Source organism: Ochotona princeps, chromosome 12 (genome assembly GCF_030435755.1).
Source record: "Ochotona princeps isolate mOchPri1 chromosome 12, mOchPri1.hap1, whole genome shotgun sequence".
In the NCBI taxonomy this organism is placed as follows: domain Eukaryota; kingdom Metazoa; phylum Chordata; class Mammalia; order Lagomorpha; family Ochotonidae; genus Ochotona; species Ochotona princeps.
In genome coordinates this window covers 14433680-14452010 of record NC_080843.1, presented here as the reverse complement: position 1 = coordinate 14452010, position 18331 = coordinate 14433680, and the positions used below count along the sequence as shown (strand labels likewise).

The following is an 18331-nucleotide window of genomic DNA, read 5'->3' as shown; positions in this document are numbered from 1 at the left end:
CCACAAGTTTGGAGTATTCCAGGGAGAAAGGTGAGCGGAGAGGAGGAAGGGAGGATTGTGGAATTGAGAGGATACCCACCTATGTGTTTCCATTGTATGCAGCCACTAGTAGAACTGAGAAACAGATCAAGCCAAGCGAAAATTATATGACTAATTGGAGTGATGGTTGTGCCTGCTGTCCAAGGCCGCGGGTCTCTCTGGATTTCTACTTTGGCTCTGTGTAGCAGAAGGTCAGAGCAGTAATTGGAATTTCACTGTCCTTAAGCGTCACAAAAATGGAGAGTAACAACCTACTTTAATGATTCGAGAATACTTTGTCTTTCTAGATTGCAGACTTTAGCACTAAAGGTGGCATTAGGGGTCTAGGATGAAGACTGAACAGTGAATCAGAAAACTCGAACTTTTCCTCCAACCCGCGCACTCCCCCTCCCCAGGGTAGAAAGAAAATCCAGTCCAGGTTTTGCCTCCGACTCAGCCTCTGAATTTCGGCTGTGCAATGTGTAGCACGTTTCTCTCTCTCTCTCCCCTCCTTTCTCCTTCCTTTCGCCTCCCCTGTCTGTCTTCAGGATTTCTCTCTTTCTATTTCAGAAGGACTCTCACAGGCTCCCTCAGTCTGCGCAAGGCAGAGGTTTCCCTTGGATCCCCAACACATACCTCCACGCACAACCCTGCCGAGCCCCCCGCGCTCACACCAACACAAACCAACACAGGCGCGCCTGCCTATGCGCCTCCTCCTGGAGGGCCAACCACCTTCAGTGCACACTCCAGCCAGCCCTGCTCCCAGCACTCCCTGATTCTGCGGCTTGGAACTCGGATCTCAGCTCTGAACCCCTGTGGTTGTTTTTGGTTTTATTATTTTTTTTATTTCCCCTTCCCTCTCTCCTCGTGTTTTATTACACTGATTCTGGTTTGGGGGGCTAGCGAAGCAAGGCGGCTGCTTCCTCAGCCGGTCCTGGTTGGCTTGCCATTCTCCATCTGGCTTATAAAAGTTTGCTGAGCGCAGTCCAGAGGGCTGCGCTGCTCGTCCCCTCGGCTGGCGGAAGGGGGTGACGCCGGGCAGCGGAGAGCAGCGTGCTGCTGACTCTGGCGGACTTTCGGTTCCAGGGGCAAGGTGAAGAGCGCACGGGCCCCGGGGTTGACGGAGCTGGATTTGCATGTTGCACCATGCCTTCTTGCATCGGGGCTGTGATCCTTCCTCTCTCCGGGTTGCTGCTGTCCCTCACTGCCGGGGCGGACGTGAAGGCTCGGAGCTGCGGCGAGGTCCGCCAGGCGTACGGTGCCAAGGGATTCAGCTTGGCGGACATCCCCTACCAGGAGATCTCAGGTAAGTGTGGCTGGAGCGGGCTGCAGCTCCGGGCAGCCACAAGTCCCTCCAGGGCCCTCCCCCTTCCCCCCTGTTGCTGAGTTGGCGCTCACTTTCTGCTAGGGCTCTCTGGGGACACCACGTCTCCCCGCTAGGCAGTGGATGCTCTTGAGGCTTCTCCAGCGGCAGGAAGGTGTGCCTCTAAGCCGCTTCATTGTGTGCACACGCGGGAGCACCCTTGGTCCCTCCCTCCGCCCCGTGCTCTCGCGCTGTTCGGCTTCTCGTGTGTGTTATTCCAGGCCAGGGAGCCCACGGTGGCTGCGGGGTGAATGCAAGTCCCTAGCAGGGCACCCACCCTCTGGCCCCGGCAAACTTGGAAGAACTGCGACCCCAGTTTACACAGTGTCACAGTCTGAGCGGCGCCTTGCCCGCTCCCGCCCTCGCGCCGGCGGGGGTGGCGGAGAGAAGCACAAGGCTTCCCCCAGCCCCGTCTCCACTCCGGTGTCCTTCGCCGAGGTGGAGTGCACCGTGCTGGGACTTTGGGGGGCGAGCTGAGTACGAGAAACCGCTCCAGGGACCCTGCCCCTGGGTGTGGGTATCTTAGGGTTGCTTTACTTTGTGTGGGGGTGGAGGGAAGGTGAAGGCGGATGGTTTACAAGCCGCTTGTTGCAGACTGGGGGCAGTGCTTCCCTGTGGCGGTTGGTCACTGGTGCTGCTGGAGACAGCCTCAGCTGCCCGCGCAAGTCTGCAGAGCGGCCTCGCTGGCCGGCAGGCTCCGGAAGCTAAGCCAACTTCAGAGGACATCTCCGCCGCCCTGGTTCCTTCAGGGGTCTCTGGCTTGCAGGGCCACAGGCATTCCTCCGCTGATTGCTGGAGTGGCCATCCCCTGTGCCCCAGCCTCTTTCTCACGTCAGTGTGTGCTGCGCTGGGTTTCCAACTTGTACAAGCAGCCTGCGTGCGTGTTTTCCGGTTCTTAGCTCCAACCGAAAATCTGAGCTGCTGTGGAGCTCTGTGAATGAAACGTGTTGGGCAGAGATAATCCTTTGGCTGCAAGAGAACAGAACTGTGAGAGGCCGAGGAGACGAGGAGATGCTGCGTGTGCGCGGGCTGCTCAAACAGGGCGGATGAAGTCTTCTTGGCTTCGGGTCCACTGGGCAATGAGCTCAATTTCCATCAGCCTCGCTCTGCCTTGTGCCCAGGCTCTGGTCCCTGGTACGGAAAGCATTTTGTGGGAATCTCTGAAACCAGCGCAGTTCTGATACCTTGAGGAATCGCTCCTTTTTTACCGTGGTGAATCTTCAGGTTCTAGAAATGAGGGTTTTTGCATACTCCGAAATGAATGTATTAGTGTGAATTCGGATAGTGCCCCTAAGAGCGTGTACAGCGCTAAGCCGGCAGCAAAGCACACCATGCAGAGCCCTTTCCATTCAGACCCAGGCGTGCCCTGTGAAGGAGAGGCAGAGCCTGTGGTGAATTACAAGCCGACTTTCCTCTCCCTGTCACTTGGTCTCCCCAGTGTGGAGCTCCTTAATTTGTTAATCAATGGATGGAGAACCACGGCCCCAACTGCGCCTTCAGTTCCTCACTCCCTCTGCCCGCTCTCTACTGTTATTTCATTCTTTTTAATTAATTGATAAGGATCACCTTTTTTTTTTCTTTTCCCAAATCTCAGGAATTGAACTTTTAAAACGTTTGCCGTGTGACTCGGCTTTCACAGGAACTTTTTCGCCTTCACTCGGGGCTTTTCTACCTGGTATCTCGAAATGCAGACGTTTCCTAACATGATTTTAGATATACCTTGAAGAAGAAGAAAGTTCAGCATTTCAAAAACAGGTTGAGTCCTCTTTGTGGGAGAATGGAGTTCATCTTTTGCAAATCCCCTTCAAATCAGAGTGAAGGCATTCCCTGGAAATGGTTTCCCTAGCCCCCCATTTACTCTGCTGAGAAAATTCCCAGGAGTTAATAGAAATGCTTCAGTGGATTGTTAACCACAGGAGGGATTTCAGAGGTGGCTTCCCCATCCCGCACTCCTAGCCGTTTACAATCAAAGTTCTGATTACCTATGCACTTCGAAAACGTGTGAGCCACCACGGTTAAAGTCACCTACGTCCCGGGAAGGAAGGACCTGCTGTCTTTGCTGCTCTGGTGTTCTTTGAGGCACACTGGACATGAAAATAATGAATGCAGAGATAATTCCGCTCTTAAGGAGTTTTTTTCTTCTTTTTTTTTTTTCAAAGTAGACTTGCTGCTATGATAAATTGGATTTGCTGTTAAAGTAATCACTTGGGAAACATAGCCTGTTATTAAAGGAACACGCACTTTCTCTCCTCCCTCATCCTCCATACAATTTACATTTAATTACATAGTGTAGGGAAGACTTTCTATGGTAGTTATCCTCTCTTTCAACTCTTTCATCCTTTGCTTTGTTTAGACATCTAATGACTTGCTTGAGAAATGGCATGTGCCGTTAGCCTGCCAAGGGAACATGAACTTCAGAGGAAATGCTGTTCAGAGCTGTGAGAACTTTTTCTAGCTGAGAGATATTTGTAGGTCGCTAGCTTAGTAAAATAACAGAAGGAATAAGGACGTTATGTTTCATCAGGACTTCATTAAACTTTTACTGAGGACTCACAATGGGAGAATAGCATTGGCCTCTTCTTAGATAAAGGAGAGTTCTTCCCCAGCAGATGGGAGACTGTGATAGGTGATATATAACGTGATGCTGCCAGGATGCTTGCAGGAGAGGAGACCTTCTAGGGGGAGCTTGCACCATCAATCCTCACTCAGCCCTGGTTTTAAACCATTGCCGGCAGATCAGATGGATGCTATCTGTCTTTGTTTGAAAGACCTCCGAAGTGGTAGACTCTTGAGACGTCTCTGCAGTCCATTCTAATGCTTAGTGATTCTTGTGGTAGAGAAATAATTCCACGTATGAAGCCCATAGATTTTGCAATATGCTTGCCCATTTCCTCTCATTCTGGGAAAATTTGAAACAGTACATCATCCATTATTTAGACCAAAGGTCAGCGTGGAACATTCCAGTTCTTCCTCAAGTGTTAGTAATACTGTATGACCTCATGTTTTAGTCCTACTCATTTTAGTGGTCTGAGACTTTTAGAGGAACTTTATGATTGGAGATAGTACCTTGAAAGTCTGGGAAGTTCAGAGACTGTTGTTTTATTTTTAAAAAGCTATAGTTAAAAGGTTAGAGAGAAAAAATTGCTTTTGCACGTGAGACCAGGAAAGGGGATATGAGAGTAACCAAGATAGTCCCCTTTATGCTAGTTAACTTCCCAAATACCTACAAAGGGTAAGGTTGGACCAGGTCACAGCTGTGACCTGGGGTCACAGTCCTGGCCTCTAGTAAGGTGACAGGAACCTAGTTACTTGGGTTTGCGTTGTTTCTGCCAGTGTTTGCATAGATAGGAGCTGATGTTCCAGCAGTATGGCCCTTGCACGTAACTGTTAGGCTAAATGCGCTTTGGGATGGTGTTGTCGTGGGCTGATTCTGCCAGTGTTCTAGGCATTGATCCTTATTGGATTTGCTAATCATAATATGTTCTAATCAATGATTACTCAACCAGCACTACTGCCATTTTCATTGCTTATCTAACAGAACTTTAGTATCTTGAACATATATGATAATATGTGGCTATCATGTAACTCTACATGTTACCTTTTAATCAGTGCCTTATTGAATCCTTCCAGTAATTTAGTGGACATTAACATCCTCCCTCATGTGAATGAAAATACTGAATGACAAATTTAATTTGAGTTGCTCAGTAGTGTCTCAGCTGGTGCAGAGGCTAAATGTCAAACCTAAGTACACTCTCTCCAGAATCCATAGGCCTAACCTACCCACTGCCTTACAGAGGTAAGAATTCAGCATTTGTCAGATAAATACATGCTAATCAATTCTTCATCTCCTGTGTGTACTGCTTGGGCTTACTGACCACCGCGTGCATGTGTCTATCCTTTCACAGAGGTACATGCTGACTCCTCCTCTATTTAAAGCGTCTATCACTCCTCAAAACCTGATTGAAATTTGTATTTTATATTCTCTAAATTGACCATGTATGTTTGTATTTTCCTGACCATTGTATCGTACCAATGGTCAGTTGTATGAGACGTGGTAACTGAAGTCCATGTTTTGTTTTCCCTCACCTCACTGTCTTAGGCCTATGGATTATTGGTTTAGCTCAACAAAGCTGCTTCATAAGAATTTATTCATGGAGGAGAGGAGTGTGAGGGAGGAGTTAGCCCTCACAGATTAGGACAAAAATGACAACATCATTTGCAGTATTTGCCTGTTTTCTGTTTTGGATATTTTAGCGTTCACTTATAGTGTAGCATTAAAGAAAAAAACTGTTCCCTAATGATCAAATATTTATCTCGATCCATAGTAAAAGTATATTATTTTGTATTCTAAAGCACTAGTCATTTTTATTCCTTCTTTATTGGCTTTGAGGTTCAAAATATATGATGCTTAACTTTCCTTGGCCTTGCCTCTTTTTAGAAATAGCCCCTCCACCCAAGTCCCTCATCCAACCAAGCAATTGAATACATTTGTCATTAATACCTACCTTTTTCAATTTGCTCATAAATATCACATTAACAAAAATGGGGGAAAAATCTGCTTGGTAACTCTAATGCTTTCACAGACTTATTAAGCTTCCTAGATTGGGATAAATTGTTCCATTTAAACTTGTCTCTCTGATTCAAAGATTTATAATTTCATTGCCCTCTGTTAGCCCATACCTTCAAAAGCCTTCCAAAGAAGAGCATGATGTAAATGAATTAGCTAAACTTCAAATTTTTCTTTTAAATGATTCAGCAAGTCATAAATTTCTGAAAGAATCATTAATTCCAGGTATCAAAGCAATTTAAAACCTGGGCTATTCAGAGTGCCACTTGTTAAACTCTTCATTTGGGAATTAATTTCGGAGTGATTCCTGCAAACAGTTATCTTAGCTGATTTAATTAGAGGATAATATGTCATCATGGAGAATCAGAGTTCATGTGAGTTGACTGATATATTTTTTTACATAAAATACTTTTTTACTACCTTGCGTCTTAGGAGCTAGTGAATAGAAATGTGGGCCAATATCAAGCTTGATTTAAAATCTACACCATTATATTCTTTAAAATATTGTGGTATAAAGATTATGCCATAATTCATGTAATAAAGTGAATAATGTTCTTTTAAAATGATGGGTGAAATTTATGAACACTTGTAAAATACAAAGTATTTAGGAGTTTTAACCCAGAATCACCTATGTTCAGTTACTAGATTTGTATAGAAATCATCACGTTAGGTGAAAGTTATAGTATGATAATTGTTGATAGAATGATTTTAACCACATAGTCTAAACTTATACCCAAACCAAGCAACATTATGATATGGCCTTTTCCCCCTTTAAATCACAGCTCTCAAAAGACTTTATAGCAAGACATGTTAGAATTGTCTTGCCAGCATAAACAGCTATCTCATATTCCTTTCAAGTTAGTGTGTATATACCTTTCTGGCCAAATTTTTAAATTCTTTACCTGGTACAAACTTTGATTTTAAGTAGTTTCATCACTTTCTGCAGTAAAAAAATTTCATTGCTTAAATGATAAATCTGAAAGTATTGCTGATTTTCTAAAATAAATAATTTCAGATGGTAAATTCCAGTCATCCTAGAAGAAACTATCTAAAGTTTGAATGGCCTTTGGGTGATACATAATTTTTAAACTAATGAACTAGTTAATAACAAAATAAATTCAATCCCACCTTTACATATCATCCTGGTTATTGAATATGTGAAGAGCTTTTTCTTATCTTTCTGTAAGAAATATGACTTGAAATATCTACCATGTGTCCATCACTGTGCCTGAAGCTGGCTGTAGAGGCCTGGGAAAGTTTAATCTCATCCAGAAAGCAGAAACTTGGGGAGCCAGTCCTGAGGCTAGGTACTCAGGGTGACTGGACTGTCACAGCATTTTGCAGGAGCATTGCATCTTCACTGAGTCCATAAGGAAGAGTAACGACACGAGAAGTGTGTAACCATGCAAGTGGGAGGTGTGAGCCTCAACAGTGAGGAGTGGCCTGTAAATGGGGGAAGAGTGTGAGAAAAAATGGGTAAATAGAGCCTGGGGATAACTTGTGCAAAGAAACAGTATCTGCTGCTTCGTATTGACCCCACATTGTGGACTTTTTCATAGCAGGCCTATTTATTTATTTTTTTAAGGCACAAAAACTACCCAGCAGTAAACTCCAGTTTTCACACATGGGATTATTTCACAAAGCACCTACCTGACTTGTATACCCTGCAAAATGGCCCTGTTCTTATGAACCAAACTCTGGGGCTGTGCAAGATTTCAAGATTTGAAGGGCTTTCCTGTCGAGTGACCTTACCTTGAAATACACGATTTCTTCTCAGAACTTGCAGTTCTGAGATGCCCCCTGGAAATTTCCTCCAACTCCTGCCCTTCTGTGTGATGGCTCTTCTATTAGTTGTGGAGGGCCCCATAGCAAAGGGCTGTGTCTCCCCAGGCCACCCAATTGCTTTCCAGAGTGGCTGTTGTAGCACTGCCCCCTAGAGGTCATGTCTTTCTATTGGTCAGCCAGGCTGACTTGAACTCAGTACTCTGGCCTTTTGAGAATGGTAAGAAGAAACCAACATGACTAGGGTTGCACATGGTTTCGAAATGTTACTTTGGTTGTGGAGAATGGATGTGAGGGGTTCAAATGGTCGCAGGAAGAGGTAGGGATGTTAGCTTCACTGATGCATGGTGCCTAGGGAAATAGAAGGAAGGGTTCTAGAAATACGTAGTGGATAACTAGATTTTAGTGGCACATACTTTATCAAATTATTTATCATGTAGCATGTGACAGACAATGAATTGGAATATGTGTATGCGATAGAGGGATATTAATAGAGAAAATAAAATTGGGATGGGGAGAAGAGATCAATAAAATATCCCAGAATTTTTAATCAACTTCTATGTATATTTTGGTTTCATTTATGTGGATGTGTTTGTATGTAAGATTGGCTTATTAATCCATTTGAAAGAAACAACAGTGAGAGAGACAAAACCATTTTGGGTCTACTGGCTGACCCTTCAAATGTCTACAGCGACAGAGCCTGGGAGCCAGGAGCTATTTGTCCCTCAGATGTGTAGTAGAGGTCCAACTATTAGGGTCATCTTCTGCCTTCCTGGGTAGAGCACCATCAAGCTGAATCTGGCACAGCGCCTTGGACCCAACAGGCACTCTGGTCAGCAGGACGTTGGCTTTATAAGCAGTGGCCTGAACTGCTGTACCAAAATAGTTGGCCCTCTCTGTGAGTTTTAATGGAAGCAAAACTCAATACCAACAAATTACTATTAGAAATCGCACTGGGCAGGGCTGAGTGCTAGGGCTGAGAGTCTGCACTGGAGAGTCCTGCCTCCTCGGTCACAGTGCTTGGATTCAAGCACTCTGGTTTCTGATTCCAGTTTCCTGCTTTCAAGTACTCTGACTTCAGCTCTGCTTCCAATGTCAGCTTCCTGCTAATGCATACCTTGGGAGGCAGCAGGTAGCTCAAGAGGTTGGATCCATGTCACTCACATGATATTTGGGGAGTGAAGAAGTGCATGAGACTTATGTCTGTGTGTGTCTGTGTGCCTTTCATATAGGATAATTAAACAATATCCATGGCAGAAAAAAGAGTTTGACAGGATCAGATGAATTCTTAGGAATTATAGAATTAAAGAACATGTAATCTGGGAGGTTGTGAAATTGAATCTGGTTATTTGTTCTATGACAGCATAAAAAGAAATCTTAAAATTTTAGCAGTAAGGATAACTACTTCATTCTCTAGGACTTGAACAGTGCTTTGCCAGTGAATTAATGGCCCAGTATCAGTATAGATTTTAATGAAGGGAATCAAAGAAGGAAATAATTAACTTGGCTTTAAGGTAAGGAGGAGACAACATTTCACTGGGACTTGTAGAATGTGTAGCATTTGACAAAGGGCCATAAAAGGTGAAGTTAAAAATGAATGCGAAAAGGGAGCCAGTAAGAGCTTGAAAAGAATAATATTGACCAGTGGGTGGGGTTGGATTTTTGGACAGCCTCAGAAATCCTGGGTGTTGAATGGCATAGATCAGGTAATCCCCTGGGTCACTGGCAGTCATGTGAAACCACTGTTGTCCATTGGCCAAGCATTGTAGTTCGGTTGTCTCAGAGGGGAGATGGTGAGAAACCTAAGGGAGTGAGGGAGGTCAATGAGGAGACTTACAGAAGATTCCGCAGAAGACGCTAAGGGCCAGAAGGGGAGGATTGAGGAGGGACAGGTGAGGGCATCTGAAAATGAAGAAGCAAAACTGCAAAGAAAGTTTTAAATACTTTTGCTACTTAGCGGTTCCAATAAGAATATACAGCAGATAGGCTGTCAAAAGTCTCCTGTGAAGTTACCAGATATCAGCTATGTCCGCAAAGATACTTCTGGCAGCAGGCTGACCCCACTGGATTGCAAGATCACGGAGAGCCGTCATTTTCCTTGACAAGAAACCTGGGCACAGGGAAGTTCTGGAAGAGAGGAACCGGGTTTGTCTCTTGCCTTTCTGTTCTTCTGTCCTCGGTCTGCAAGGTCCTTTTCATGTAGTCAGAGCATCCTGACAATCCCCAGTGGCACCAAAAGGGTGCTCACACCTGTCTCCCCCCTGATGAGACAAACCACCCTTGTAGTCACACCACAGATATTCCTGCATCCCAATCCAAGAATGTCGTGGCCAGCAGAGCCGGTATCATGGGCAAGGCGAAGGTCGGGGGTCAGGTGAAGGTCTGGGGGTCAGGCGAAGGTCTGGGGGTCAGGCGAAGGTCCGGGAGTCAGACGAAGGTCCGGGGGTCAGACGAAGGTCCGGCAGTCAGGCGAAGGTCCAGGGGTCAGGCGAAGGTCCGGGAGACCAGTGATGGTGGGAGAAGAAGCTTCCCAAGCCTCTTTGTTACCCCTAACTATACTCTTTCCCCCCAGCCATTAGGGCGTCACTAAGGTGCCAATGAGTCTGATTAGACCAAGTGCTATAGCGCAGGCCCAATTCCTGAGTGCTCCGCTTAACGAGTGTTAATTAGCTCATTAGCCCACTACACAAGAACACTTCCCACATGAAAGAGTAGTAGGACAAAGCAAAGGGTCAGCCTACTTGGTCTGTAACAGGTTTACCCAGAATGCTCCTTGACCAATCAGAATCCCCGGGAACTGAGTAGCAATGGAGAAATAGAAATGACCCAAGCTGTGTGATTTAAATACTTGGCATTGTTGCCTTAGCCCAGTGCTTCTCAAACCTAGCTAGTGATTAATAGCAGAATGTGTAACTATTGGCTGACGCGGAGGGAGGTGGAGAAGGGCATCCTGGTTTGTAGCATTTGTCAGTTCTCTTGCACAAATGTTCCCTCCATGGTTAACTTAATTTTACCAATATTTTAACACCCATCTCACTCAGTTTCTGAAAATTTAACGATCAGTTCTTGTGGAATGGAAAGAGGCATGAAAGTTCAAGGTTGTATGTTAAGAATTCTGTGAAATCTTTCAAACTATGCCCACACTTGGGCATCTTTAGATACAGTCCCCTATTGGTTTAGGAAGGACTAACCCCAGGCCTCCATCCATTCCTTCTGGCTTGCCTTTCCTCCTCTTTTCTTTCCTTTCCCAGTTTCCTGATGAAATTCGGATGTATTTCCAGAGTTGAGAACCATCCAGAACAATGAGTGTTTCATGAACTTTCCCAACAGGAGCAGCTGGGCTCCACCTGTTAGAGTTTCTGTGTTAATAGATCTGGGGGATGTGCGCGTGTGAGAGAGAGAGAGAGTTTTGATTTTTGACAAGTTCCAGGGTGATGCTGACACTATTAGCCAGGTGGCATCCTAGGCAAAGGGCTGCATTTTGTTGCTATTCAGTGTGGTTTTGAATACACGTTTTTATTAGATAACAGTTGCTACGAATTTCAGCTAGGTCATGGGTAAGAATCTCCAGTCAACATGTTACTGCTACAAATCGCTCCGCACACTGCCCTAGATTTCTTTGCAAAGTTCACCTTGACCACTAGGGGGACTCAAGGAAAGAGTGATTGGATCAGTAATCTGTACTCTGAGCCTGGAACAAAAGGGGCCCAGCTCAGCTGCCACGCGCTCAGCTAACTTCAGTAGCTGAAGAGAAACTCTCCCGCTTCACAAGGGGAAAGTGGGCAAGGGCACTTACAGTTTCCTCTCACAATAAGCCCCTTCCCCGTTTGTTTTGCTAATAAAGCATGCTTCTAGTGGGAACAAACGCTTCTTATTTTTATCATGACTTGATCATTTGTAGAAGAGTTCAGGTCTAGAGTCTCCATGGGTTCATCTTGTCTGTGAATTGTTTTTCACTACACAAGACTTCCAGGTGTACTAGACCTAACCATTTTCCCCTTGACCTCTGGATTCTGATGCAAGGATACTACATTGAGAGCTGGTCATGTTTCATTTTATACACATTAGAGATAACGCATCATGCATTCTGGCATGCACCCCTAGGATCTGTATGTTTTATCAGTTGCAGGTCTGCGCCTTCCTTTGGCTCTTGGATTTCTTGAGAAATTTGCTTCCTTTCTTGGGGGACTGCTGTGCTTAGCAGGGGCCAGTGTTTCCCAGTTGAATTTCAAGGAACTAGAGGTGCTTCCTCCTAGCTTTCTGTGAATTTCAGTCAACTGTTTTCTTTTGTAAGAAAGCTTGTTGGAGATTTTCTCAAAGCAGATGAATAACTTTAAGTTAAATCAGAGTAGCTCAGTCTGTAGTATTTGTAAGATAAGCTAGAAAAACAGCAATATACCCGGAGTGGTATATGAGTGGTTGAGACACCTGTTAGGATATCTGTATCCCACATTGATTCCAGTCTCCTGCTAATCTCAACCCAGAGAGGCACTGGTAATTCGGTTTCTCCTTCCCATATCAGAGGCCTGGTTTGAATTCCCAGCTTCTGGTTCACACCTAGCCCAGTCCCAGTCATTGTGGACATTTGGTGGATCAAAGGTCTATCTCATTAACAAGTAAGTTTTTAAAATGATTAATTTTTTTTCTGAAAACAATGCTATATTTTAACCCTTTTCTAAGTCTCCGTGATTAGGAATTCTTAAACTATAAGATTTGATGCTGTTTATATTTAGTTTCTTTATCCATAGGCATATTTTTTCCTCAAATACAGTGTAGCAATTTAGTGTAGCAAAACAAAACAACCCAACAAGTGAGAACAGAGAAGGAAGGAGGGGCTGGGAGCTTGTGTAGCAGTACATCCTGGGCGCTCATCGGTTGGTGTCAGTCTTTGAGCCCTGTGACTGTGTGGAGATGTCTCTACGAAGGGTCTGATCTGAGAACCTGATATTTTCAGTCCTTTGTGGGATGCGTTGCAGTAAAAACCACCAGTAACTAGATGAATATCTTATTTTGATTTCTGCTTTGTGGTTTTCTAACTAGTACCTTAGGAGACTTCAGAGCTTCGTTTGGCAAATGGGCATTGGTCTTTCCAAAGGGTTAGCAATCTGGAAGTACAGGATTCCTTCGTGGTAATGTGCTGCAGCTTTATCTGCACTGAATTTGGGAAACATAATTTCTTGTTACCCTTACATGACCAACCAGGAATGCTTGAAAGGCTTTTATTGTACTTTTACTTCTGTATTGGTTATGTGACATCTCATTTAGTATTCTTTGGGAGACTTGGGGTGTTAGATACCAGAAGGTCAAGTGCTACATTAAACGTTTAGGCCAATCTTTTTATAAGACTGCACAAAATAATGTTTTAATTTCATTTATGCAATCACATGACACTCATGAAAGGTCACTTTCAACTGAATATAAAATACCTTGCAAATGGTAAATCTTAGATCATCAACAACCAAACCTATTATGAAAAATTTCCTTTTCAATTACCACAAAAATAGACATTCTTATCACCTAGATATCTTCAGACATCTAGATATTTTGTACAATGGACATATAGGTTGTTTAAATCCATGATTTTAGTTTTAGTCTAAATATGTACTAGATAATCACATTTAAACTCCACTTGAAACAACAAAGGCATAACATTACATATTCACAGCAAAGAACAGCAAATTTTGAGCTTCGAGTAAGTTTCTTAGCCTGGGTCATTGTCATACAAGAAATTTAATAGTGTGAGGAATGATAGGCACAAACATAAGCTGATCACTGTGACTTAAGAGTGGTGACTTACTCTTAATCCAGACAATGCTTTGCAGATTAACAAAGCATTAACTTTTATAGGGACATATATAGGTAAAACGACCTTTTATGCTGTGTGGGTTACATTTTTAACTGACATAATTTTCTAATAACTGGAAAACATAGACCAAACTTTGCCACGTGTTTTAACCTTTCTAACCATTAGTTTATAAAGTATACCATTTTATCAAACTTGCTTGATTCTTCTGAACTATTTATTTTTCAGAAGCATGACCTTAGCTCTGAAAATGTTTAAAGTATTCTCCATTTAAAATAACAACCAAATCACAAAGCCTAGTGTGATTTGGTTAAAAATTTTTTTTTAACCAAAAGTTGCTCTCAATGACTATAATCAGGAAGAGTAGCAACAGGAATATCAACAAGCCAGAGCTGACTTTTCCCAGCTCTGCATGTCCTCAAGCTGTCTTCATTCAGGGTGACAATTCTGATTTGCACCTAATTAAGCATGAGAACCAGTGTCCAGAGAGATAAGCCTGAAGGTTCGGGGAGTCTTGAGCTGTCCCATCGCTTCCGGCCCTGCTGGGGAGCTGGTGGCAGCGACTTCTGCAAGGTGGCAGGGATGCCCAGAAGGAGGCTGTGCTGCACAGCGCCAGCCTGGAGGGGCAACACCTCCCACCACACTGCAGCCTGGCGACTGTGGAATTGATTTTCACGGCTCATGACAGAAGCTGTTCTCAGCCCATGAAAAGGAAGTGGCTGGGGCTGCTGCTTCTAACACAAACAGCAAATTGCTGCACGGCTTTCATAGCATTCGAGGTCTGTTACCTTAAGGTTCTAATGGTCTTTTAACAGTGTTTCCAACTGAGCAGCAGATGTAAAGGACCCTGAACATTGAAAGCACTGTTCTTTTTTACCTCTCCCTGAAAGAACCATTTTTTTTTTTGTTTGCACAGACATTGTATGAATACAATATCCTGAAATTTCTTCAATGGCATGTTCGATTTTAAGCACTGAGACATGTCAGGTGTATAGTGTCATCAGGGCCATCAATCTGCTGTTGTCTCGGGCTGGCTATCTAATGTTACTGCTCCTCAGGAACTGGGGCCACTGAAGATGTAGTATTACCATCCATCGTGGCCCCATGTTTTTTCATGCATCATAGGAAAACATAGAGAAGCCCCTTGGAACCTCCAAGACTTTTTAAACCTTAAGTCAATTAGTTTTAATTCTAAAAAGTAGGCTTTGGGAAACAGTACATGTAACTTTTCAATTCATTGCTAGTTAATGGTGTAGAGTGCTTACTGTGGTATAGATACATCCTCTACTAAGTAGGCATAGGTAGTTGGCAAAAGGGTGTTTTTCCCCAAGAATGTGGGCACTCTGGTTTCCTGAGTCAGCTCCCCTCATGTGTGGGCCTGCAGAGCTGACATCTCGGGTTGGTATACTGTATGATCTGGTGGACATCGTGAGAAGAACCAGGTAAGTAGTCATTTGTTCCTGCACTCTAGCCCCTCGTATGGGCCTTCTGCTTTTGGCACTTCCTGAGTCAGTAGCTTGTCCTTTACCTGGCCCCTGGTCCATCCTGAGCTTCGAGATAATCTGCCAGCATGGGACTATGGAAGCTTCCTGGGCTGCAGCCTGGCTGCTTGCTTGCGAGGGCTGGGCCAGGCCTGTTGCTCCCTGGTAAGCTCCGCAATGGCTCTGTGTGCTCCATATACAACACAGACACTCAGGTTGGAGACAGCCATCCCCACAGGTAGTCCCTTCAAGAGTTCTATAAAGAATTGGAGCTGGAAGCTCACCTTCTCTTGACTTGCCCACAGTGAGGCAGAGCTCAAGGAGGAGTTGCTAGGGTGATGGATCAGCTATTGGCTTCCCATGGCTACCCTTTGTCACATGGTTGCTCTGATCAGCAATGGGTTGCTCACTTCTCTCTTCCTGGCTGGACCTCAAACCCTTCAGCCAGGTTGATCGATTCTTGTCTCTCAGGAAGGAAGGTGTGTGACAGTTCCTGATCCCTGAACAGGGAATGCCTGTGAGGAAACAATGACTTAGGGGTAAATAAATTCAGATGTCCACAAAATAGTATCAAGAAAACAGGGGAGAAATGAGTTCCTTATTTATATGGAAACTTTTGGTTGTTAACTGATGCTTTATATACATGTAAATGGATTTAATTACTTATTTGTGTTAAGGAATCTGTTATTTTAAAAATTTCCTACCATTTTAAGCCAGTTTCCTCATCTACATGAAAAGGAAATACTATTGCTTGACACTTAACATTTTGCGAGGATTAAGGAGAAAGAATATGTGTGACAGAAAGAGGTCTCAAAGTAAATGTTAGTTCTCCTGTTCTCAGATTGCTCTTGACACACGTTTGGTGATGAGAAATCTTTTTATTTCTTATTCAGAGGAGGAAAAAACCTAGGAGACTATAATTCCCACTCTAGACTTAGTCATTTTTAATTTCTTTGTGTGATGAGCCTCTGGCAGAAGCTCCAATGGAATTTTCAAGGGTGGCCTTAAAGCTGTTAAATGCCAAATGGTCCTGAGGTACTGAGGCTTCCGTCTCATGGCACTTGTACCAGCTTTTGTTGGACTAACTTGCTGTTACCAGAATGGTCTAGGAACTTCTTTAATGTGTGTAAGCTGCTGGCTCTCAAACTTGTCTGCACATCAGAATCACCCAGGAGGCTGGTTCACTCATGGACTAGGGGCCCTTCTCTGACAGTTTCTTATTCTTCTTATTCATCTGAGGTTTCACCCCCCAGATGTGTGTTTCTGAGGTGCCCCCAGATGATATGGATGCTACTAGTCCCTGGACCACACTTTGAGAACCACTGTCTTAACATCCAAGATTTTAACATTCCGCCATCACTTTCTTCTCCAGTGGCTTCAGCATCAATTTTAGATGTCTTAGTTTGGCTTTCAAGGACTCTTGAAAGATGAAGACTCATCTTCTAGAATTTTCTATCTGATTAAAAGAGTTTTGCAAAGCTTCTTTTTTCTAACAGTCTCTTTATTTGCTCACAATGGTGGCAATGCCAGTCTTTCCTTATTTTTTTTTTACAAAGTCAAATCCCACCCAAGTAAAAGTCCCTTTTAGTTTCATCTGTCTTAGGTGTTTAGTTTCTGTTCCCAAGTTTGCCTCTGACATGTCTGAGGACACCAAGTCCAGGCATATTGGGTATGTTGAATACTTAACTACTCCCTGATTGCAAATACAAACACATTTTATACACTGTGTGATAAACACTATTAGCTTAAGCCTCTGGAAATCAGTTTGTGAAAACATATACCACCAGAGTTTGTTGTGTAGAATATGCCTTTTGTCATTGTCATTTAACTGAAGTTTGATGCTCTTTCCAACAAAACACCGTTCTTTATAGGTATATGTCAAATGGCACATTTGCGTTCTCATTGACAACAGTTTTCAAAACCTGAAAAGATTAGCAAAGTTAAATGCAATGAGACAGTGGGAGCGGAAAGGTTTGTTTCAGAAGTTGCCATGAGTGGATAGCCATGAATTCCTGAACACACCTGGGGTGATCTGTTTGATATCCAGGCTTTGAGTAAAACAAACTGGGCTCCTGGTAGCTCTGTGGAAACCCCTTGTAAATTCGCCAATTGTACTTTAAGCTATTATTTGCTTGTAGTGTCTCATGTCAGCAAGGGTGAGTAAAAATTGATTTTTAATGGCTTGCTTAAAAGAACAGCACCTCCAGTTTCCCTGCGCTTGGGTTCCACAGAGAATCCTGCAGACAGGCATCCAAGCAAACCATTGCAGTGTGAGGAGGGGAGTGGAGTGATAAAGGCATCGGGCAGCCTGAGGAGCTTGCTAAATGAGGAGGAACCTCCCTCGGAGGGAGAGAGTAGGAGGTGGCAGGGAGCTGACTAGGGACTCCCCAACACCTTTTTGTTCTCCCTCCACTGGAATCATTTCTTTATGCTATGGCATTCATTGTTCTTTCATAGAAGTGGATAAATCCCAATTACACCATAAATGCAGAGGGTCACTTCCTTTATTGGAAGGTCATTATTTATTCACTTAAGGAATGGGTAGCTCTGGTTTTAGAAGCTGTATTAAATGATCTTTGTTTATGAAATGGACTTAGGAAATTGTACATCATGGTCATGGATCATATTCATCCAATGTTAAAAAACTGATTATTTCTAGATGAATATTAGGATAACAGTTATATTTATCATGTGTAGTTATGCTTGCTTTAAAAAAGTCATTTCCATGTCAATAATTCCTCCACTTCGTGCAGAAGCATTCTGTCAGCAAAAGTCAGTATGTGACTCACTGTTTTAAAAGTTGGTAGACAGTATGGTTGCCTTCTTAATGCTTATGTAGAGAAACATTTTGATAAATTCAAGATGATTTTAATGGCTCAGCCATGGTTTTCCATAGGCAATGAAAAAATGTTGTGTGTTGTACCTTCCTTTTACTAACTTTGGTTCTCAGCTCATGGTTCCATAAAGAGATGAAAATAAGTTCGTACCTTTTTCGTGCCCTTCATAAACTGTCTTGTTTTATTTTTTATTTCTTAGTTAATTCCTGTGTTTCTTTCACATTTGAAACTGTCAATATTTAAACTCCTGTTCTATTGCAGTTTGCACATGAAGGTGTTTTAGGAGCGTTCTCAAATTGTTAGGAAAAAAATAAATAGAAGATGCCTGGATGACAACAAACCGAAAAATTCCTCCTTTAAATACAAGCTTCCATTCTCAGTTGGAAAGCAGAACCATTGCCTCTTAAAACTAGCAGCTGCGGAAAAAGCAGGAAGGCAGAGCATGCTAATCTAAGTTGTAAAATGTGTTTTGGTAACTCA

At 43.5% G+C, this 18331-nt stretch overlaps 1 protein-coding gene across 1 annotated transcript in view; it reads left to right on the top strand.

Moving 5' to 3' along the window:
• The first annotated feature begins 563 nt into the window (after window positions 1-563).
• Window positions 564-18331, top strand: part of GPC6 (glypican 6) — a 1040817-nt gene continuing 1023049 nt past the window's right edge. The window contains exon 1 of the mRNA XM_004577405.3: window positions 564-1324. Within this exon, the coding sequence (XP_004577462.2) occupies window positions 1165-1324 (160 nt within the window). The 5' untranslated portion in view covers window positions 564-1164. The remainder of the gene's footprint in view (window positions 1325-18331) is intronic.